We start from the raw sequence: 24313 nt of genomic DNA on the forward strand, positions 1-24313 counted from the left end.
TGCATCGTGTATGCATCGTACTAATATTAATATTAATAATTTTTTCATTAACCAATTTAACATTAGTGTATTGTATGCCTTAATTATGTTTTGTTCAATATGCAACAATATCGGAAAACGCCATATCAAAGAACAGTGCATATGGTCTGCTTCTGAGTATGTTTATAATACTGAAGTGAAATTGTACAAATAATATATGGATATAATTATAATACATTTTTATCTTTCATCGAATGATAGCCTACCGTTTTATTCATAATGGTATCCTACATTAAAGTATACATGCTCACATTTAGGATCAATTTTTATATATTCATTTTAAATAATAAAAAATTAAAAGTTCTGAAATCCATACCTGAAATTAAATTTAATAACTCCATAATTAATTTCTAATTACATTTCACATAAGGCCTATCCTTATTATTTTTGAATAAAATTATTTCACATTCCTAAACAGATAATAATTATAGTGGCTTTATTGTCTTGACTAAAGATCCATACCTGAAATTAAAGTTTAATGACAAATTTAATTAATTTCTAATTACATTTCGCAGTCTGTCATTATTTTTTAAATAAACTTATTTCACATACCTAAACAGATAATAACTATTATAGTTGTTTGATCGCCTTGACTAAAGTAATAAATAATTAAAACTGCTGGTAATCATAGACCATAGACTAGGAAAAATGAATGATGAATAAATAATAACTTCCTACGCGAACCTACGCGTAGTGCGACGAGTCATAATATTTGAGCGGATGCAAACCGTAGTGACCCCTGGCTGCTCTCTGGTAGACTGTTAGTGTTGGCTTATTGATCCAAGATACGATAAGTCTACAATGGAAGCACTTGCTAAATATGACTTTAAAGCCACTGCAGACGACGAACTTTCATTTACACAGGGTAGTTTAATTAAGGTAACGTTTATTTAGGGTTTAGTATTATTAGAATCAAAATGAATACTTAGTAATGTGCTTAAAATGTTCTGTTTTGTTGTTGTGTTGCGTAGGCCTGAACTGTCTTTAATATGGGAATCTTATCTAATACGGCGTACGCTTAGCATGCATGGAGGAGTTTCCTCTATTATGGCTGTAGTAACAATGTAGTAAACACGGTTTACTGGTGTTCATTTTGCATGGTTGTATACACATAGACCTATAAATTAGTATTATACTTAAGCAATATATCATATAGGGGGTTAATTTAACTTAAATGCTTTTAAAAAACTGGATATAGTGTATAAAGTAAGATATATAATTGCAATTCTTTGTATTTATTAATATTAATTCAAGTTGTTGATATTGATGTTATGGTTGACTGGTTTAAACTTACCTTTTATTTGTTTGAATATTATTCATTTTAAAATGAAAAACTGCAGGATGAAATAATCAATTAATTTATATACTCTCCTCTCCCTAGCCAAAAAACGAGTTGATCATAATAAAAAATGCCATGGCATTGGTACCAATTAATCAATCATTTCGGGCCTAAGTAAAAGTATTAAAAATCTGTATTTTTATCTTACTTTTACTAAAATAAAATTTGGCTGCATATAGGCCTATCACAGCGGCAATACCTATATTTTTGTTGTATTCCTGTAGCCATCTGCTATATAAAAATAGTTTTTTTTCCCCGAAAGATATTAAAACAGGATGATAAGAATTGGTACAATGCAGAGCTAAACGGGAGAGAAGGACTTGTCCCCAGAAACTACATAGAGATGGCGCCACACGAGTAAGTACTGGAGTCACTGATGATATTTAAAAGACAACATAAAATAAACGTCACATTTTGTCAAGATGAGATTCAATAATCACTTTATTTTTCCAAGTACTGACTGTACTTTTAATTACTTAGTTTTGTTTTCACTTTTTTTCTAACTTATACTTAATTGTATTTCTTATTTATTTTAAATACATCTGTTATCCAATGTTGGATCCAGATATTGTTGTGTTGGCTAGCAAATTGTAAAATAAAGTGATTTACAATTTACATAATAATTAATATGTCCTATATTTTGCTTTTTGCGAAATTTAGGGATCCACCTATGACCCAAGAGAATACAGTAGTTGATAAAATTATTGTAAATAACCGAAAGATAATATAACTTATTATTAATTATTGTATTTTTGTTTTGTTTTTATATGCAGTTGGTTCCATGGGAGAATATCAAGAAATATGGCAGAGAATTTGTTGAAAAATCAAAACCTAAAAGACGGCTCTTTTCTCATCCGTGAAAGCGAAAGTAATCCAGGAAAATTTTCATTGTCTGTAAAGTAAGTAAGAATCAATTGTAGCAAATTGAACTTTTCTAGGGAGATCTCAGAAAAATAAATGAACTGAACAAGCCTACCAAACTGTTAATAAGTTACTGCAGTAAACATTTAAACTACTGCAGCAGCAATAGTATAGTAATAATATTTGTCCAGGCCTGGACAGAGTCAGGGGGAAAATGGCAAAAGGCTTCCTACTTTCTAGGAGTTTTATCAGATAATCTATATTGTTTTGACAACCTAACATGCCCACAGTGCTGATTTTGCCATTTTTCCTTTAACTGTGTGGAATAACAGTTGAACTTATTACAACAATTAATGATAGTTGACACTGGTTCAACCAAGGAGAAATTAAGTTCAACTACATTGGAATCATAGTCCCTAGTGATTCAAGAATTAGTACATTTGGTTGACCTTATGCTGAGAAACATACTGTATATTAACTTTAAAAGATTCACTTCCACAAAACATTCAGCTGCTGATTTAACGTTAAATAGTTACAATTGCTTCTGATGCTGTTGTACCAATAATCTTAAGCTCTGTCTACACTATCAAACTAGTTTGGCAAAACAAGTGTGATGTGCCCATATAGTGGTGGTGATATACCCAAATATGGTAGTGATATGACATCATCATGTCCATATTTATTATGGGCACATCACATTTTGTTTGTCACATAAAGTGATAGTGTAGACAGAGTTTAAACTGACAATTTAATCATGTATGAAACGTGCCTGCCATATTTTGGCACAAGTTCATAAGAATAATTATGTGCATGGATATACATCTTCTTAAGAAAAAAAAATCTTCACCGATAATTAGGTCTTAAGCTCTGTCTACACTAGTAGACAGATAGTGAAGACAGAGCTTTATAAAAATTGTATAGGGGAAAATATGATCTTGCTGTGACCAGTAAATCTCTGTCTATATTATCAAACTAGTTTGACAAAAAAAAGTGCAATGTGCCTAAATATGGTACTGTACAGTATTGATATGATGACATTGTGTCCATATATGGGCACATCACATTTTTTGTTACATAAAGTTTGATAGTGTAGACAGATCTTAATGGTATATACTTTAGTATTAGTCCTAACATTATGGTCCCAGTTAACCACACTTTGCTTTTACTTTGTTTAGATATGGTAATGGCGTGCAACATTTTAAAGTTTTGAATGATGGAACAGGAAAATATTTTCTGTGGGTTATTAAATTTACGTCTTTGAATAAACTTGTAGACTATCATCGGGAATTGTCAGTAAGCAGAACACAAAATATCCTGCTCAGGGATATGAAACGACAGGTAAGAGCCAGTGGCATAAACAAAAAAGTGTGGGGTGGGCTGGAGTGATTTGTCATATAATGACTGATGAGACTCATCTTCTCTATGATGTGATTGCCAGGCGTTATATTTCCAGAAGAGTATGAGAGTTCCTGCTTTTACCACCAACAGATACCATGATTCTTTTGTAGTAGGGTATTGTTTTCTTTAATGAAGATCATAAAGGTAACTTGTGGGGTGGTCTGATCTTTTTTTATGTATGTATATGTATAACCTTGTTGTTTTGCAAGCTACTGTAATTTCTTCTTATGGAGATAATAAAGTATGTCGTATGTCGTAAAAAGTACCATTTAAAAGTTAAACTATCATAGCATTGAGAATGTATTCCATACCCTTGTGTAACTGTGAGTAGGCGTGTGTGTTGTCCTACCAAACAGCCCTGTAGGCTGTTAGCTTGCCAGTAGTAGCAGTAGTTCACACAATATTATGATAATAAATTTAGATAGATTTTAATATATTCATGGAGTAAAATTCTTTATTACAAAAACTACACATTATGGAATATATTACAATTACCGTAGTTGAAAGACGGAAATTTAAAACACCAGTCTATCAATAACTACGGATGATTAAAATATAAACTAAATATAGATAATTTATGACCTTGTAACAGGCAATTTAAATTGGAGCCAATCCAGAAACTTGGCATACGTCTGCTGTCTTCCCTAGCACTATTCTCTGGGGCCTAGAGACTAACCTTTGACCTCAAAACAAACTGTAAAGCTTACTTTTTATACAATATGCATTATTCCTATGTTTTATTCATTTAACATATTCAAGGGGTCTTGTGGATTCATACTGTATAAGGTATAGGTGTATAGTATATTAAATGGGGAACATGCACATGGATATCCTTTTAACCCACAGTCTTTAAATTTCCAGAAAAAAGGTTCTACTTTTTAAAAATGTTTTTTAAATTCTTGGTATATGCGTACAGTAATATAGTGTGTAAATAAAAGACATTTCTTGTTTTTAAACTTTATTTTCACCCCATAAACAGTTCTGGATATCTTGTGATTTTATGTGAGGTAGGTAGGCTTATTCAGGAATTGCCCATACACATTTTACGATTTCAATAAATTTGCAAAATTACATAAGATTATTATAAGGTAATAGTTAAAAATAATGCAAAAATGGTGGGGAAAACCAAAAGAGCAATGCTCGTTTTTGTGTCTATCCTTATACAGTACATATAAAAAAACATGACAATGACAGAACAATGCATATACAAATAAGACAATTTACTTACACAAAACAAACTATAGGCTAACATTTTGTTTAATATAAAGTAAACCACAATACAGATTTTTGCATTTATATGATAAAAACAAAACATTGTAACTTAAGTTAAAATAAAATGAGATTTAAGGTATTGTTTGTATTGATGTTTAAATATTAACACTTTTTAAAATTAATTAATTCATCAAGTGCATTCTAAAGTAATGGCCTGTGTCATTATTGTATTTCTAGCAAGATCAGTATAAAACATATGAGGAGGTCGATACATATAGAACATCCTTGTAACATGACGATGATGATAATAACAGTTTTTAATAAAATAATTAACAAAGTTAATAATTATTTATTGTCAAAGTAGAACATAAATATAGCTTTATACAGTTTATGAATAAAATATGGTTAAGGTATTAAAACTAGGAAATAATGGAGCAGAATGATCATAACGTTGCATTAGAACACAATCTGATATATGTTTCTGTTTCAAATGAACTACTGTATCTTATATCCTTGGGTATAATCCCACTTTGGGTCTAATCCCACCCCTACTTATGTCTGATTTCACAAACAGACATATCCCTGGGTATATTCCCAGTATTGACTTTTGATCTGGATGTAGGCCTCTCTCTAGCCAGTTTATATGTTTACCAGGGTTTCCCCGGGTATAGTCCCCCCACAAAATTGGCCCAATTTTGTGTTCTCAGAGGGTGTGGATTTATTATACCAGAGGATATATGGTAACCGAAGATTAGTATTGTTGGAGTCAGCCTAAACAATATTACAGTCTTTCACAGTTTAATATTTTTCTATTTTTTCAGATGATGCCTTTAGTAAAGGCCAATTTTGATTTTGAACCTCAAGAAGACGGTGAATTACAGTTTAAAAACGGCCAGATAATTGAAGTATTGGATGATTCGGATCAGAATTGGTGGAGAGGCCGGTTGAACGGTCAAATTGGAATGTTTCCGGCTCCGTTTGTCACAAAACTTTGAAAGGACAAAAACGATTGTAAATGAAGAACTGAAACTATTGAGTCAGAATTTACATTTCTTTGCACCATAACTTTTTTTTATAAATATTTTTGGGTATCCTGAAAAATTACAAAGAAAGAAAAATGAAGCGAATACTGATATCAGGAAAATATGACAGAAGGAGAAATTTGTTATATATAAAGGTCTGTCTACACTATCAAACTGTGACAAAAAATGTGATGTGCCCATATGTGGACATGATGATGTCATATACTACCATATTTGGGGATATTACCACCATATTTGGGCACATCACACTTTTTGGTCAGTTTGCTTTAGTTTACTTCAACTAACATCACATGTATTTATGAAATGAAATTTACTACTATTTGTGAAGGGAATTGGTGAGAGAAGAGGTACCAAGATTTGAGAAACTATACCGTCTTTCGTGAAATAAGATATTGCTATACGGTTTATTATGTAAAAAGTATATTTTTAAAAGAAAATTATTAAAGATCTATATTCTTGTAGTTACCTAAGGTTATCGTTTCGTAAAATATTGCTACAGAAACCAAAAAAAAAAAAAAAAAAAAATCAGATTGATTAGGGTTCTTGTGATTGGTAGGGAAGGGATGGCTGAGTACAGGTGCTGGCATTTTTGTATTTCTAAGGTGAAAGAAGACTATTCCTGTTTTATACACCCACCTTATACTACTGTACTTATAGATTTCATTTTCGTAGAATACTTACTGCACCAAATGCAAGATTACTGTACTGTAAAGTGATAAGTAGTATAAATGCATACATCTTGCATCTACCTCGACTATTGCACTCATTTTGTTATTTACCAAGAAGTGTCTATAATGCTTGTTTTAGAAATTTAAACATTTATTTTTGTACCTCTCGTACTTTACAGAAGAATGTCGTACGAAATGTTATGTCTGGAAAATTGTTTATAAATGGGTTTTGACTTTTGAATGATTATACATGTATATTTTTTTTTTGGGAAATTGAAACATTGAAAAAGCAGTTTTAAACAGATATTTTAGTAAAGCTGGTTTGTTATATGTTAGAATTTTTTCACATTTTTCAACCATTGTGTTTCATAATTTACTTTAATGTGTATTCTGGCCAAAAAGCATTATTTTTAAGAGTACAGTATTTTCTTTGATTTCACTTGAATGCAATGTTTATCCGTCTTAAATACGTTTTTTGTTTCATAGTATTTATTTTTAATAACATTTTGTTAATTATATAGGCTATTTTCATTTGAATTTACACTGCCAACCACGATGCATTGCAAATGTATATTTTTTAATGAATATTTGTTTATAAACAATGTCTTGCCCTCAAATGAATATCACATTACAACAATGTGACATAAAGATTATTAGTCAAATGAGATAATTCTGATTATTCAAATATATTTGAGAACAAACTGCAACAACAATTACACCATGTCCATGAAAAAGAAAAGTTTTGTTAATTTAAGTTTTATGATCATAGAATTTATTTTTGTATGTGTCTGATGTCAGAATTTAATTCTTTGGTAGTTTTATGTATTCGGAAATCTTTGACTTTAATCTATCTTTACTACTGAGGAAACACAGAATACATTCATAATGTAATTATGTAATGAGTAATCTATTATATTCATGAAATACATACCATAACTTGTATAGGCCTAGTAATGCAATTATGTGCAACTGCAAGGTGTATCAGAGATATATCATAACAAAGGCCTAAAGTGTAAGATTCAAGATTGTATGTTTCTACTACTTGTTGGCAATAAACATGTGTACTATATCAAACAAGTTTGTTTACTTGCAATACTGTAACTTTGCGATTGACATATGCTTACTTCTGTACGTGTATAAGCCGAATAGGCACACATTTGATGATCGACGCGTCGTGATTGGTCAAATTAATTTTGCTGTGCGCGACTAAAAAGTGGGAAAACCACACCCAAGCTGCACAGTTTGTCGTTTACAAATGGCTACTTGCGCTTTATGAAAATGATATTGAATAAATAAAAATAATCAATATTAGGCTATATTAACGAAAAAAAATCAAGTATTTTTAATGAGATGCAAAATTGTAAATGGAACCGGGAAACAGGACAGCTGAGATTAGCAAAATGGTCTTTGAGTTTTAATAAGTTAGCTCGATTATTTTTAATGTTGAGGGCGCTGTTTAACACAGAGTTTGCGCACAGGCGAAATTCACATGTGCCATTAATTTTGCGTTTCTCGGTGGACAGATTGTTGTTAATTTTATGATTATTTGAGATAAATCCTTAAATATTTTAATACATTAATGAAAAGAAGTTTATGTTGAACGATGTATGGTCCAAATGATGATTTTGCTGACGATGTAAGTGTGTAAACCTTGTTGTTTTTTCTGTAGGCTAGGCCTAGGCCAAACTGCCGCCGGTTTGCAGGATAGATAGGTAGGCCTAGAGGAGGAGCGTGCTAGATTGCTTGGATTGAGTAGCGGAATAGGTTGACCCCCGCCACTCTTAAACTAGAAATAGACTAGCCTAGGCCTAGCTAGAACGTAATGGGCGCTACTGCTGCCGTTTCGCACTCGCATCACACCATTAAATCTTCTATTTATATTAATTAATTGCATTGAATGATATACATACGAATAGGCCTAGCTAGCCTATATGGAACGCCGTTTATGCAACATTTCGATGATATGAATTTTTTGACGAGATATGTGAATGAAATGCATCGATATGAATTGAATGGCGCGATATAAGATTGAAATGTTTTGAATTGAATGCTTTGAATTGAATTTTTTGAATGAAATGTTTTAAATTGAATGTTTTGAATGAAATGTTTTGAATTGAATGCTTTGAATTGAATTTTTTGAATGAAATGTTTTGAATGAAATGTTTTGAATGAAATGTTTTGAACGAAATTTTTTGAATGAAATGTTTTGAATGAAATGTTTGAATTTGAATTGAAATATCAAACTATTGGCGGCGTATGTCATTCACGCTAGCGATTTTTTTCTAAAAATATGCATTCCACTGTTTCAGGTCTGTTAGGATTCTCTGTAAAGGATCCATATTGATGACAGCGTGGAAAGGAGATGAGGGTACCCAGGCTTAGGCCTAAGCGGTTGATAAATAAATTGCGAGCGGGAATGACATACGCCACCAATAGTTTGACTATTCAATTCAAAACATTTCATTCAAAACATTTCATTCAAAACATTCAATTCAAAACATTCAATTCAAAGCATTCAATTCAAAACATTTCATTCATCTATTGGGCCATTCAATTCATATCGATGCATTTCATTCACATATCGCGTCATAAAATTCATACAGGGAATAATTTCGCCAGTGTAGCATAGCAAAAAGCTATACAAAACAACCTTTTTGCTACACATTGCTACAATTGTGTAGCAAAAAATACAATACAAAACTATGTTTCTTGACTAAATAATCAGTTTGATTAGCAATTTTGCTAAACAAAATTTTCAAATGAAATTTTTCCCTGTCATATCATCGAAATGTTGCGTGAACGGCGTTCCATATAGCCTATATCTATACATTTTCTCTTGTAAATTTTTATTAAAAACTAAAAATATTTTATTTAAGCAGGGAGTCAACTTCCTGATTTATTTAAGTATGTAAATTTCTCAATCAATATTTAATGTAATTTATTATTTATTCTAGTCTTTAAAATTTGTTTATATTTATTTATTTTACAGTATAATTCGTATGAACATGACGCTGGTGAACGACAGTATGAAGGACATTCCGGTAAGTACAGTATCTTCTCTAGTTAAAATGGACAATGAATATATGTAAACAATAACAATGTTAAAGTGTACTCAACAGTTCTTAAATAATATCATCTGTTTTTTACTGTAGGTGATCCTAGGCAGGATTTAGAGTTTGAAAAACATGCAAACAATCCAAATTACCACATACCTGATGAGGTTCGGAGCTTTATATTACACTTCCAGCGTTGCATGAAGGAAGCTAAAATATTTGAAGTTGGAAACTGTTATGAAACGAGGTAAGTATTGCAATTCTAAATTTTTAATAATTTAATTAATTAACAAAACAAGACATAACAGCGGTGCAGCACCCTGAGGATTGCCATGAGTGCCAAGATGGCTCTCCGTATACTGCACTTGAACATATAGAAGAAGTAGAAGTAAACAATAAAAATACAAAGATATAAAAATTGAAATTTGACTTTTGTGAGCATTAGTAATAATAATACCACGCCCCTTTCATGAGTAATCCTGCTCAAAGGCGCTTTACAAACATTATTACTCCGATCATTTTTTAAAAATCAAAAATGTTTGGAAACATACTCCCATACTGCAGCTAGTAATCAATGCAAAGTTGTGTCTTGATCTAACTGGATACCCATTTAATACACCTGGGTGAGGAGAGGCAAATGTAAGTAAAGTGCCTTGCCTAAGGAATCAAGCAATGCGGCGAGAGTTGAATTCGAACCACGACCTCACAATCGGTAATCCAGCATCCAACACACTGCGTCACATGCCCTTATTAGCAATTACTAATTAGAACATATATATTTTCAGATTATTTGTCCTTGTGTAATATAATAATAATGTGTTGTTTACTTTTTAATTAGTTATCCAAAATTGACGGAGAGGTATTTCAAAACAGAACCCTGGCCACTACCAGAGAGTGTTATTCTACTAGTTGAGAAAGGTGTGTTATTTTACTACTTGACTTGGTTTTTAAAAAATTTAATTTATGTAAAAATAATAACTTATGCACCGTAATATTTCCTTAATCGAAATAGTATCAGTAAAAACATATTTTTATTTGCAGACGTTGTATTTATGATATTGTACAAGGAACTGTATTACCGCCATCTGTATGCTAGGATTCAGAGTGGTCTCACACAAGAGCAGCGGTTCGAATCCTACTACAACTACTGTAACCTATTCAATTTCATACTTAGTAAGTATTTTAGTTTTAATCAGTTTGTCAAATACAAAATACATACAAGTAAACACTAAAGCTCTATCTACACTATCAAACAAGTCTGACAAAATAAAGTGTGATGTACCCAAATTTGGTAGTTATAATATCATCATCATCACCATATATGGGCACATCACATTTTTTGGTCACATAAAGTTTGATAGTGTAGACAGAGCTTTAGAATGAACTGTAAATACCCAATTATTAGTTCCAAATTGTCTTCCTCCTCACGACAGAAATCTGATAAAAAGTCATGTACCTAAACTCCCAACCAAATACATCTCATTAAAAACATTTTTATATTTATATTTTGAACTATAAGTAGATATAATATAAACAGATTGAGTAGATGTATGTGTGTTGACTGCAATAGTGTTATGTTGTGTATTTAGATGCAGAAGGTCCAGTTCCATTGGAGATACCAGATCAGTGGCTTTGGGATATCATTGATGAATTCATATACCAGGTAAACTATTTGGTTACTCACTCATGCCCAATTAAACAGTAGTTGTTGAGAAATAACCAATTGAATAGGACCTTTTCGCTGATATGCGAAATGAATAGTTTTTTTTTGGAAGTAAAATACATGGTTGTGGTTCATTTTAATAACTTTTTTACCATGGCTAAACACTTTATATAAGTACAGTTATTTGGAAAGTATAATACACAAAATGAATTATGTTCTTTATGTATAAAGCCTTGTTTACACTATCAAACTTTATATTACATCAAAATAAAGATGTCATATTACTACCATATTTGGGCATATCACTACCAACCATATTTGGGCATATCGATACCATATTTGAGCACTTTCTTTGTAAAACTAGTTTGGTAGTGTAGACAGAGATTAAGTCCACAAATATAAGGTTTGTTATTTAGTATTAATGTGCTGAAACGCATCCTTTATCATTTATTTTTTACAATACTAAGTGCAGTGAACTAATAGTGTGGTTTATTTATATATTAGTTTCAAGAATTCAGCAAGTATCGATCCAAATTGAACAACAAAACAGACACTGAAATTGAAATATTAAAACAGAATCCAAAAGTAAGTTTTATGTGATGTTAATTTATTTGTTTACAAAATTATTATTTATTTTTACCTTGAACTTTTATTAGTATAAATAATTAAATGTCACTATTTAAATTTAAAGAAACTCGTTTTTTTATTTCTAATAGATCTGGAATGTACACAGCGTTCTCAATGTACTTCACTCTCTTGTTGAGAAATCAAATATCAACCAACAATTAGAGGTGTATGCCACGCAAGGTATGTAAACATTTTCTTTCAATTCATGCTGGTACTGGTACAAATAGCTATCTTTTCTAAGATATTCAAAATACAGTTTAAATCAGTGTTCCAAAGACAGTGATTTTAAAATATGTCCTTTAATGGTAATTGGGTCTGTACCACTGTTATGGTGGGTAATGATAGAGGGTTGATTTACATACATAGGTGATCCAGACAGTGTGGCCGGAGACTTTGGACGTAATCCACTCTACAAGATGTTGGGATACTTCAGTCTTATTGGTCTTCTTCGTTTGCACTCGTTGCTAGGCGACTACTATCAAGCAATTAAAGCACTTGAAAATATTGAGTTGAACAAAAAGGTATGTTTTTGTATAATAATGAATGATACTTTTTTAACTACTGTGGAACAATATTGGTGCAGTACCCGCTGCTTACTTCAGCTCGAACCCAACTCGGCCATCTGCGCAGGCTCGGTGGTCTAGATGTATGAACGCCAGGTTAGTGATCTGGAGGTTGTGGGTGAGAGTCCCATCCTGAGAGTTACTGAATGGTACAAAATTACATCAGAGTAAGGCAAACATCTGAACAAATGTTTCTTTGATATTGATTGATTACCTTGCAGTATCGTAACAGCTATAAGCGCTCACTGGCTAAACCCAGGGTCCCCAAAGCTCAAGGTGCCCCAGAGCATAAGCAGTCCAATGCAACTAGCCAGCGTTAGAGGGCCCCTTAGGTGTGCTAAACCAGGGGCTTTTTCCCTGTGTGTTACGCCACTGTTGCCTTGGGTTGTTTTTCTTATTTTGTTTCTTTTCTCTTTGTAGAGTTTGTATTCTCGAGTACCAGCATGCCAAGTTACCACATACTACTACGTGGGGTTTGCATACCTTATGATGCGCCGGTATCAGGACGCAACCCGAAGCTTTGCTAACATCCTGCTTTACATACAAAGAACGATGCGTCTGTTGCCACCAACTTCCTATCAGACTGACTTTGTAAGTATACTTAAAGATCTGTGTCAACATGCTTACTGTAGTATAATTACCAAAGATTAAGCACATGTAATGTAATTATTAATGCAATAGTATTGTGGGTAATATTCTATTTTTAGATCAAGAGTCTATTACTAAAGATTAAGCACATGTAATGTAATTATTAATGCAATAGTATTGTGGGTAATATTCTATTTTTAGATCAAGAGTCTATTACTAAAGATTAAGCACATGTAATGTAATTATTAATGCAATAGTATTGTGGGTAATATTCTATTTTTAGATCAAGAGTCTATTACTAAAGATTAAGCACATGTAATGTAAATATTAATGCGCTTGCATTGTGGGTAATATTCTATTTTTAGATCAAGAAGATGAATGAACAGATGTACACTCTGCTTGCTATGTGCCTGACTCTTCATCCAATGCGAATCGATGAGAGTATTCACATGCAGATGCGTGATAAAGTCGGTGATCGACATGGCCGTATGCAGAAAGGGTAAGTTTCTAATTAATAAATTTGTTGCTATGGTTTATGTTAATATTTGATAATTAATAACACAAAACTTCCTTACAACTTGAATACAAATTTTCAGCATTGAAATTAATTGTATAAACTTTTCTTATCTAGAGACATTGCAGCATTCCAAGAGTGTTTCGTGTTTGCTGCTCCCAGATTTCTGTCACCAGTTCCACCAAATTATGATGTCCCTCTAGCCAACTACCACAAGGAACCCTCAATGTTGCAGACAAAAGTGTTCTTGGAAGAAGTCCGACAACAACTGCTGATTCCAGAAATTAGAAGGTACGATCTTCTTAGGTAGTTGTAAAATAAAAAGTAATGCTCTGTCTACACTATAAAATTGTATGCGACAAAAAAGTGTGATGTGCCCAAATATGGTAGTGATATGGCCAAGTATGGTAGTGGTATTACATCATCATGTCCATATATGGGCACATCACATTTTTTGGTCACATAAAATTTGATAGTGTAGACAGAGCTTAATGTAATTTCTATTGTATTTTAATTTGTTATCTGTTTATCATATTAATTTGAAACATTCTATTTTGTGTAGTTTCTTGAAGCTGTATACAACAATGCCAATATCAAAACTTGCAGCATTCCTTAACTTGGTAAGTGGTTGTACAGATTATTCCCATTGGTAAGTGGTTGTACAGATTATTCCCATTGGTAAGTGGTTGTACAGATTATTCCCATTGGTAAGTGGTTGTACAGATTATTCCCATTCGTACTCTTCAGGTAGACCTTAACTTGGTAAGTGGTTGTACAGATTATTCCCATTGGTAAGTGGTTGTACAGATTATTCCCATTGGTAAGTGGTTGTACAGATTATTCCCATTGGTAAGTGGTTGTACAGATTATTCCCATTGGTAAGTGGTTGTACAGATTATTCCCATTGGTAAGTGGTTGTACAGATTATTCCCATTGGTAAGTGGTTGTACAGATTATTCCCATTGGTAAGTGGTTGTACAGATTATTCCCATTCGTACTCTTCAGGTAGACCTTAACTTGGTAAGTGGTTGTACAGATTATTCCCATTCGTACTCTTCAGGTAGACCTTAACTTGGTAAGTGGTTGTACAGATTATTCCCATTCGTATTCTTCAGGTAGAGCTGTTTTTCACACTTAAACATGTTATATCATTTGTACAAACTAAAGCCTTATCAAACTTTAGTGAAAAAAAAATGTGAAGTACCCATATTTTGACATGATGTTATATCACTACCATATTTGGGTATATTACTACCATATTTGGACACATCACACTTTTTTTGTCTTTTGTCAAACTAGTTTGACAGCATAGACAGAGCTTAAGATATTTTCATGATATCACAGCAACACGCATCAAAAAAATGTATTTATGTGCGAGTCATATAATAATGATAATATTCATTTTTGTTTTCAATTTTCAGTCAGAAGAAGAGTTCAGGACACAATTTTTATGTTTCAAGGTTTGTACATTGGTATTTTTTATCACTAGTGTTAATGCAAATGTCAACACCTTCACACAGTATCACACTGTTTAGGAAGATGTGCTAGTTTTTATTATTATTAAATTTTTATTTCACTCTTTACTGTAACCTCAACATTATTTTATGTTTGATTTTGTTGTTGTTGTCATTGCAGCACAAAATGATGAACTTGGTCTGGACAAAGGGATCCAGCGGTCTTGATGGTGAATTTCAAGCTGCATCCGAAGTTGATTTCTATGTTGATGGTGTAAGTTATACTTTGATCTACACAGGTTATTGTCTGGTTAAATTACAGTTTCTTTGGGACACACCTATGCAGGGGATACTTTCTGGTATGAACGAGGTTCGATGTTTAGCCCCATATAAGTCCTAGAGTATGTCTGAAGTCAATAATTTGTTTATAATGGTTGAATAGGGAAATTTGGATTTACGATAACCTAGGAACAAGTTGAGTCATGTAAGGTCATATTGCGCATGCATGGAACTTAGTAAATGCTTTATTGCTTGATATAGGTGGTTCTAGGTTCAGATGACAACAGATGACGCATAATGGGTAGGTCGTAGGTCATCACAAATTGAAATACCAATAAATAAATAATTGTTAATCTAGAATTCTAAAAGTTTCTCCAATCATGACAGAAATAAGAATTAAATATTTTGAGTTACTCTTACGACGTCATGCAGTGGATAGCCTCTCGATTGTTATTTTTAAAATAACATTTTTGTAATCCTGCCTCATTGTTTTAATTTTGTTCTGTGCCTGCGAAATAAATGATACAGATTATGTTTATTATCCAATATAATGGAAATTACAATGCTCATATCTTGGCTTGCCTTAAATAAGTATAAATAAAGAAAAAGAACTATCTTACAAATCTAAAATGATATGATATATACTTTATACGCTGTTTTTTACTTACATCTTAGGACATGATTCATATAGCTGATACTAAGGTTGCTGCTCGCTATGGTGATTTCTTCATCAGACAGATCCACAAGTTAGAAGAGGTCAGTTATAAGTATTCTCATTTTAATATTTTCTCCTTTATGAAGAATACTCAATCTTCATGTTCCTGACACCAATAACATTCACAGTTTCTTTTCATTTATTCCTTAAATCTCTGTCTACACTATCAAACTTTATGCGACAAAAAAGTATGATGTGCCTATATATTGACACGACATGTCATATCACTACCATATTTGGGCACACTTTTTTTGTCAAACTATAGTTTGATAGTGTAGACAGAGCTTTACGGTATAGAGGATGTTTGCCTAAATGGTCTGGTTTATCTTGACCACATATTCTATTGTCCATATATATATAAGAAATCTATATATGAAACTAGATTCAGATTCAAATTATTGTCTAAGTACAAAAGCTTTGTTAATATCAGTTATATTTATTTTCTTTTCAGATGAATCGAACATTAAAAAAGAGTGAATTGTCTCTACATCAACAGTGAATCAATCAACAAATTCATTTACACCCAAATCTCTTCTTTTTTTTTCAAAGAGAGTGTTCAAGAACTCAAATTTATATACAATGACCTATGACCTGGACTGTTATTGTCATTGCCTTAAAAGCAATAGATTTTAGTTTAAACTATTTGTGAATTAAATAGGCTAATATAAAATGTTTTACCTACATTGTATCAGCTATAAAAGTATTGTGTATCATTTCTTATCAGTTAGTTTTGAAATTATTTAACTGTCAGACTTAACGTAGAAATCCCCCCAAAAAAGGCAACACACCTGAATTTGATTTTGTAAGACTATATTAGAGAAATTAGAATTTACAGATCACTGTATAAAAGAAATAAAATGCCTAAAAAAGCAATTTGAGCAGTGTTTATTTTGTTTACAATGTAATAGCCACAACAAAATGTTTGTACGATTCTGAATAAGTTTTCTATACACCACCATCGGGCTCTGATGACCGGCCAATGGTGGCGCCCTCTATTTTTTAACCTTGATTATTATTATGAATCAATCGCGTGCACCACCGCCGGCGTGGCGGCACAGAAGCACATCACTCGCAATTAGGCCTAACTAAGAAAAAGGGTAGGTGATCATTTTTGGCATAACAAATACTTTTTAATTATTTTTGAAAAAGCACAAAAATATTATAATTTTGAGCTTCAATATTGACATGTTGTTTGTATGTTAAATAGTAGTACAATAGTAATAGTTGAAGTACAAAATTATTGGACGCTTGGTACCAAATATAGTCGACTGGTACTATGCCTAGGCCTAAGCCTCTAGCGCGCAATGGAATCCTCCACTATTTGTAGCGGAAGAGAAAGGTGGCGCACTATCCATTTAATATATATTGGTCAATTCGTACCAATTTGTGTCACTTAATAATTTGAGTAATTATAAAAAACAAAAAATAGTATAATAAATAATTTTTGCTAGGGAGAAAGGAAGTGTTCTTTGCAAGTTTTGAATTAAAAATGCAGAACTCTGACACTGTTGTTGAATCAACTGAAGACGAAGTTAATCGCTTAATTGAATATACCTGTGCAGAACCTGAAGATGATGGTTTAGATAAAGATGTGCAAATTATTAAAGGTATAAACTAATAATATAATAAAGGAATTCTATATTAATATTAAATTAATTAAAATAAATTCAATTCTACTGTGGACTGCTGTCATAGCCTGTGATTGTGTATAGCGAATACAGTTAAGATTTTCTGAATGTTTCATCAAAAAAAAAATTGTCTAATTAAAAAACAAATTTTTAGTAAATATTGCTGTTCTGACATAGAGAAGTGGAAATAAAGGTGCCCTCACACAGAACAACATGAGTATCGATCATGCGGTTTGAGGGGATATTACAGAATATACACATTTTGAGTTAATGCTATTATAATGCTTATTATTATGCTTTTGTCATTTCAGACAGTCTGATTTCAAAAATTGAAAGTGCTGATCCAGAATTAAATCAGTAGGTTTTTTATTTTTAACAGTTTTAAAATCCTACCATAAGTAAAATAATGTATTGTCCTTGCTTGTGGCTCATTAACCATGGTGGAAAACATATTCACAAATTTATTTCCACATTTCCTATAACCTGTGTATTTGCATTATTCAGGAATGATGGAGTAGTCCCAGAGACTGAATCTGATGTGGTTTTTACTGTTGCTGAATCCGGCTCACAGCGTGGATGTCGTCTTCTCTTGGACAGCAGAGGTTATTCATACACAGTTAAAGTATGCACTTCTTGTTCATGGTACATATAAAGGCCTCAGGGGAGGATCCAAAGTGGGTGCCCAGGCCCCCAGCCCCCACCTAAATTTTGCAAATTGTAATGCAAAAGATAGGACATCCAATTAAGCTCAGCCCTTCATTTTACAATTTTTAGGACCTGGGCTGCCTATTTCAATATTCTGAAAACACCACTAGGCTTGCCCGACTTTGGCTACACTGGTATGGTGCAACCAGTTTCAAGGAGATATAGTTCTTAACTAGAGTGTTAACACCATTCAGGAATTAATCTATGTAACTTATACAATTTTAAATGTTTTATCCGTCATTTTACAAGATTTTAATAGTTTTCTTGTTTTAACATTCTGCTATTTTTTATTTTACCATTTTTTATAAATATTTCCTCTTTTAACTGAACTCATACTTACAACCTATTTTAGGGTTTTATTGAGTTCCATTTTTTGTCAGTAATTTTAACTTTTTATTGTATTCATGTTTTTTAAAAAACAAAATAAAGATTGAATTGAAGTGAAAGCCGTTCACTACTACCAAATGAAAAATGAAATGAAGTTCCTCAATTGAAATGTTCTATTTGTTTTCAGCTTTATGGGAAAACAGGCACTTGGTGGTGGTGCTCAATGCGTAACAGGACAAAGCGTTGTCTGGCAACTGTGAAGCAGATGCCAAACGGATTTAGGATAGGCAAGAAAGAACACAGCCATGAGCCTAAACCGAAAACAATATCTAAAGTTAACATTTATACAGAGGTAATTTGATTGTATTTAATGACGCAGAAACATTTTGATGTTGAAATGATTATTTATTAAATAAATCATCATTCAAATTAAGTGGCTCATAGCTGGATGGAATAAACTTTAGTAGATTGGGAATGGTTGTTTTATGTATTTTTCTGCTTTTCTCATTGGTGAAAGGACAGAGGGAAGTATGCTATTTTTGAAATTAGCCCTGATTTGGATACTTGTGAATTTAACTATAATTATTACTACCATGGGCTTACAACTGAGCTTCTTAATGCTTATTCATTTTTTTTCTAGATTAAAAGGCTCTCAAAATCACAGATCAATGACACTGCTCGAAACATAGTAGCTCATGTAATACGTAAACATTGTGATTCCCAAACACTACTTGAGACATTGCCCTCTACAGCAACGCTGATACGACTTGCCAATAGGGCACGGGAAACTCTACGTCCAACTCATCCGAAGAACCTAAATTTCAAGGTAGAATTTATTTTTCTCATAAACAAAAGTTTATCGTCTTCGTTTATATTATGGAAGTATGTTTCCATACCAGGGTAATAATATGCAGCGCATTGAGAGCTTGCTTATATGCGCTATATAAGGATGAACTGTTATTATGTTATTGTCTAGCAAAGTTACATTAATTGGTAAATATTGATTTTATTCCAAAGATCAATGAAGAATTTATGCCAGAAGATTTCATTAAGGGTGATATGCACTGTGATGCTGACCACCATATCCTGATGGCCACTACAGACCAACTGTCCATTCTGGCTGATACTAAAATCTGGTTGGTTGACTGCACCAATAAGGTATAGTTGTGTTATTAAGCTCTGTCTACACTATCAAACTTTATGTGATAACCAAAAGATGAGTGATGTGCCCATATATGGACACGATGCCATACCACCACCATATTGAGACACGTCACACTTTTTTTGTCAAACTAGTTTGATAGTGTAGACAAAGCTTTAGAATTGTGACCATTTCAAAACATAGTTTCTTACTATCAGCCTTTTGATTTCTGTGCCTCCTCAGGTCTAGGCATGTCCCTAGTACAACTATGAATATTAAAACATAAATAAAAATCAATAGGATAGGCCCTGTTTATGTGGTTAATGTTTACTACCATTAAAATCTTTATTCTCTCATGTTTACAGTTTGTTCGTAAACCTTTCACGCATCTTCTAACAATACAAACATTTATTCGTCTACAACGTGATCTACACACAATTCCATTGGCTTTTGTTTTGATGTCAAATAATCGAATGCGTGATTACAATTCTGTAAGTATCTATTTGTGCGTTCACAACATACATATTTATATTGATTTCCAACCTTTTGGATAATTAAATAGTTTTTGTATACAGGAACTTTAGCTAGTGAGTAACTAAATATCTTATGGTGAAATGAGAATACAGTAGTAGAACCCCTCATTTGAGACATCTCTATTAAAGGGACACCCTATTAAAGGGACACCTCTATTAAAGGGACACCCCTATTAAAGGGACACCTCTATTAAAGGGACACCCCTATTAAAGGGACACCTATTAAAGGGACACACCCCTATTAAAGAGACACCCCTATTAAAGGGACACCCCTATTAAAGGGACACCCCTATTAAAGGGACACCTCTATTAAAGGGACACCTCTATTAAAGGGACACCTCTATTAAAGGGACACCCCTATTAAAGGGACACCCCTATTAAAGGGACACCCCTATTAAAGGGACACCTCTATTAAAGGGACACCTCTATTAAAGGGACACCTCTATTAAAGGGACACCTCTATTAAAGGGACACCCCTATTAAAGGGACACCCCTATTAAAGGGACACCCCTATTAAAGGGACACCCCTATTAAAGGGACACCCCTATTAAAGGGACACCTCTATTAAAGGGACACCCCTATTAAAGGGACACCTCTATTAAAGGGACACCCCTATTAAAGGGACACCTCTATTAAAGGGACACCCCTATTAAAGGGACACCTCTATTAAAGGGACACCCCTATTAAAGGAACACCCCTATTAAAGGGACACCCCTATTAAAGGGACACCCCTATTAAAGGGACACCCCTATTAAAGGGACACCCCTATTAAAGACACCCTTATTTAGGAGACACCCTTATTTAGGAGACACCCCTATTAAAGGGACACTTTTCTACAGAACTAATGAGAGGAAATACATGTTTTAACATTATGGCCATTATGACATTATGGTTACACCAGTGTACTAGTTCACACACACACACACTGGACAGACGTAATGGCGCCGTAGTTGGCTGCCGATGACACGAGTCCCCGTAATAGAGGTTCTAATGTACTGTACTCTTATATCCTTGTGTATTAAAATACAAAATTAAAAATGTTTTTTATTCTGTACTTTTATCTTTTAGGTTTTAGAACTTTTACTTAAGATTCTCCCCCATCGGCATCGTGTCAGAAAATGTATACTTCCTTTAAAGATCCCATTATGGAAGGCGTTTAAATCTAATATGCCAAGAACTTCTCTTCAAGGATGCTCTTTCCATTGGATTCAAGAAGTCCAAAAGAAATCGCAGAAAACACTTAACGATGTAAGTGATTGTTGTAAGACATAATTATATATTGATAATGTCGATGACCCTCCACTGCACCCTGTCTCAGCATAGGACAATCCAAAACCAATTCTGAAATACTAGCTAACTTTTTTGAGACATAGTATGTGGTCCAGAGGATAGACAAAATAGCTTTTATAGTACAGTTGCCAGAAGGGGTATCGTGCACCCCCGGAAATATTTGTTAATTGATGCCACTACACTAAAAAAAATTGCATAGAAATTGATTTTCTATGTTAACACACACACGCATAGAGTTTCCCATTTACCTTTTTTATGAAAATTAGTGCCACCTGAGTAACATAGACAATTGTTTTCCACACAATTTTATATAGTCTAGTGGTATCAATTAAAAAAAATATTTATGGTGGGGGTGGGGGGTGATGATACCCCCTCGGGAGGGAAATTGTACTATTAATGCAAATTATTTTTAATAAAATACTGTAATATAACAATAATAAAATGAATTTTTTTAAGGCAATACAATTACAAGTATTAGCGTTAGTTTACTTGCCACCTGAAGAAATCAAAGAAGCACTTACAAGGTAAGAAGCAGATATTTTATTTCTTGTTGTTTTTGTCTCAACACTGAGATGCCTTTTTCACTCGAGCTCCTGTGAATACGGTGCCGACGAGCTCTCATACGGGACCTTCAAAGTGCTAGAGAATGGAGCAGTGTAAAGGGTTCCTTTGCTTTTCTTCATTTTTTTTATCAACTTTCAATGGATCATTTTTGTGTGTAAATTGCTTAGAAACATTATATTAGGCGCTATAAGACTATCATTATTATTAAACCTTCAAGGTGCAGAAGGAAAACCAAGTCTTTTTCCAAAGGTTGAGGCTACAGTGCCTTTATTACATACTCTAATTCTTCTTAAAGCTCTGTCTACAACTCAAACTAATTTACAAAAAAAGTGTAATGTGCCTAAATATGGCAGTGATATGACATCATCGTATCCATATATGGGTTACATTTTTTGTCACATGAAGTATGTACTTAATCATAGCCAGAGATGAAACCTTTCCTACTGGAAACCAACCACGATCATAACTGCACTTTTTATAATGTTGTTTTCAGAATAGAAAAAAATACTAAGAAATGTCCAGCTGCACAAAGCCTTATTCAATATGTTCGTAAACAATGGGTTAATCATGCTTATTGGGAACCAAAAGATTGGAGTACGTTTGACGGAATCTTACGGACAACTGAGGCTGTTGAGGGCTGGCAAGACAAAATGGATAAAGCAGATGGTAGATTTGAAATTGATTTTTCCTTTATTTATTATTACTTTATAAACAATCTTCTTGGCAAATTTAATGTTTCAAATTAAAATTCAATTTGGCTGTTGGCTGTATATTTTTAAAACAATCATATCTTTAATATCATTTTGTAGGTAAACACTTATGCTCTGTCTACACTATCAAACTTTATGTGACAAAAAATGTAATGTGCCCATATATGGACATGATGATGTCATACCACTACCATATTTGGGCACATCACACTTTTCTTGTCAAATTAGTTTGATAGCGTAGAGAGAGCTTAAAGAATTTCAATCCTTTGATTTGATGATTTAACTTACTACTTCAAATGTATTTATTGGATAGAAGTAAGTTGCACAAGTAGTTGCACCACAATCAATCAATTTCTCAAAACATTCACCAAAATCAATATGAGCGAATCACTCTGTTGGATGCATACCTAATGGACCACTATCTCATTATTATTGTTTTAGAGACTGTTGGGTTGTACAAATTAGTAAATCAACTTCATACAGTATCAATTGATATACCACTACAATGGAAATTGGTATCTGAGGGGAAATTGAATTCCGCACAAAGGTCACAGGTACTGTTTTGCCAGGTTTTTTTTGCATACTTTCTGTATACTAGTTATTGCAATAGAAAGATAAACAGTATTCTTACTTACGTATTGTTGACTATCCACCTTTCAAAGTTTCTTTCTGTTGTCTTTCCATTCTAATTCTCCTTCCCTTTCTAACTTCAGCACCCTGTTGCCCAAAAGTTAATACTGTAGCATTTTCAGTTCTTCTAATTATTTTTTTTCACTTTTATAGGACCGTTTTCAGCCAAACGAGTTATTTAGACTCTGGCGTAAATATTTGAAGAGCAAGATAACTGTAGAAGAACTTTTAGATGGCTGCACGTACCTGGATTATCCATTACCGTGAAAGAAACACGTACCCAAAGGATTTTAGATTATTCTGTATTACCTTTTACATGACATTTGCATACATGACTGTTATGAATGAACATAATACTGAGTTGACAATGGATTTACACAAATCTTTTGAAGAATCATCTGTCACTGTTGAAGGGTTTTGTCTTTGTGGGTAAAGAAAAGAATAATCATGTAATCAAATGTATAATACTGTACATTCATTATTGAAATAAAACTTTTTAAGCAGCACAAATAAATGTTTATATGATTTATTTTTATGTTTCTTTAGCAAGTTTAAAAAAATATAGTTTTTAAGTACAAAAATAAAAACAATATTAAATAATATCAAACTGTAAGAAAATACATGATGGATATTATAACAGTGAGATGAGATATATTATAAGTACAGTATGGTAAAAGTATGTTATTGTTTTTTTATTTTAGAGAAAAAAAACACGTGTGATGTTTGTTTATGTTTTTTAAGACATGCGCAAAAGTTTATTCTAAAGATT

The 24313-nt window shown here is 32.7% G+C and overlaps 3 protein-coding genes across 3 annotated transcripts; all 3 read left to right on the forward strand.

Annotated features, from left to right (window-relative positions):
• Positions 1-811: 811 nt before the first annotated feature.
• LOC140047455 (growth factor receptor-bound protein 2-like) lies at positions 812-7620 on the forward strand. The gene is made up of 5 exons (XM_072092497.1): positions 812-918; positions 1641-1735; positions 2152-2277; positions 3415-3577; positions 5671-7620. Exons 1-5 carry the CDS (start codon positions 841-843, stop codon positions 5842-5844), a joined length of 636 nt encoding a protein of 211 aa, XP_071948598.1. The 5' UTR covers positions 812-840; the 3' UTR covers positions 5845-7620.
• A 413-nt stretch (positions 7621-8033) lies between these two features.
• LOC140047465 (eukaryotic translation initiation factor 3 subunit L-like) lies at positions 8034-16979 on the forward strand. The gene is made up of 17 exons (XM_072092508.1): positions 8034-8196; positions 9550-9601; positions 9713-9860; positions 10452-10531; positions 10655-10786; positions 11203-11276; positions 11781-11861; positions 11993-12083; positions 12270-12424; positions 12887-13057; positions 13420-13553; positions 13686-13859; positions 14131-14188; positions 14990-15028; positions 15204-15296; positions 15977-16057; positions 16468-16979. Exons 1-17 carry the CDS (start codon positions 8164-8166, stop codon positions 16513-16515), a joined length of 1644 nt encoding a protein of 547 aa, XP_071948609.1. The 5' UTR covers positions 8034-8163; the 3' UTR covers positions 16516-16979.
• A 66-nt stretch (positions 16980-17045) lies between these two features.
• Positions 17046-24058, forward strand: LOC140047473 (uncharacterized). The gene is made up of 13 exons (XM_072092520.1): positions 17046-17113; positions 17468-17623; positions 17956-18001; positions 18149-18266; positions 18864-19028; positions 19317-19502; positions 19694-19834; positions 20183-20308; positions 21419-21598; positions 22097-22164; positions 22698-22870; positions 23356-23468; positions 23698-24058. Exons 2-13 carry the CDS (start codon positions 17506-17508, stop codon positions 23809-23811), a joined length of 1548 nt encoding a protein of 515 aa, XP_071948621.1. The 5' UTR covers positions 17046-17113; positions 17468-17505; the 3' UTR covers positions 23812-24058.
• The last annotated feature ends 255 nt before the right edge of the window (positions 24059-24313 follow it).

Source organism: Antedon mediterranea, chromosome 1 (assembly GCF_964355755.1).
Source record: "Antedon mediterranea chromosome 1, ecAntMedi1.1, whole genome shotgun sequence".
Taxonomy (NCBI): domain Eukaryota; kingdom Metazoa; phylum Echinodermata; class Crinoidea; order Comatulida; family Antedonidae; genus Antedon; species Antedon mediterranea.

What these genes read in the sequence shown, in the direction of transcription:
- LOC140047455 (XM_072092497.1), top strand. Translation starts at nt 841, where the DNA reads ATGGAAGCACTTGCTAAATATGACTTTAAAGCCACTGCAGACGACGAA. An exon ending in CACAGGGTAGTTTAATTAAG is followed by an intron (nt 919 to 1,640) that starts GTAACGTTTATT and finishes TTTCCCCGAAAG; the next exon opens with ATATTAAAACAGGATGATAA. An exon ending in AAATTTTCATTGTCTGTAAA is followed by an intron (nt 2,278 to 3,414) that starts GTAAGTAAGAAT and finishes TACTTTGTTTAG; the next exon opens with ATATGGTAATGGCGTGCAAC.
- LOC140047465 (XM_072092508.1), top strand. Translation starts at nt 8,164, where the DNA reads ATGTATGGTCCAAATGATGATTTTGCTGACGAT. An exon ending in TTGATGAATTCATATACCAG is followed by an intron (nt 11,277 to 11,780) that starts GTAAACTATTTG and finishes TTTATATATTAG; the next exon opens with TTTCAAGAATTCAGCAAGTA. An exon ending in AGATCCACAAGTTAGAAGAG is followed by an intron (nt 16,058 to 16,467) that starts GTCAGTTATAAG and finishes TTTTCTTTTCAG; the next exon opens with ATGAATCGAACATTAAAAAA.
- LOC140047473 (XM_072092520.1), top strand. Translation starts at nt 17,506, where the DNA reads ATGCAGAACTCTGACACTGTTGTTGAATCAACTGAAGACGAAGTTAAT. An exon ending in AGATGTGCAAATTATTAAAG is followed by an intron (nt 17,624 to 17,955) that starts GTATAAACTAAT and finishes TTGTCATTTCAG; the next exon opens with ACAGTCTGATTTCAAAAATT. An exon ending in ATCAAAGAAGCACTTACAAG is followed by an intron (nt 22,165 to 22,697) that starts GTAAGAAGCAGA and finishes TGTTGTTTTCAG; the next exon opens with AATAGAAAAAAATACTAAGA.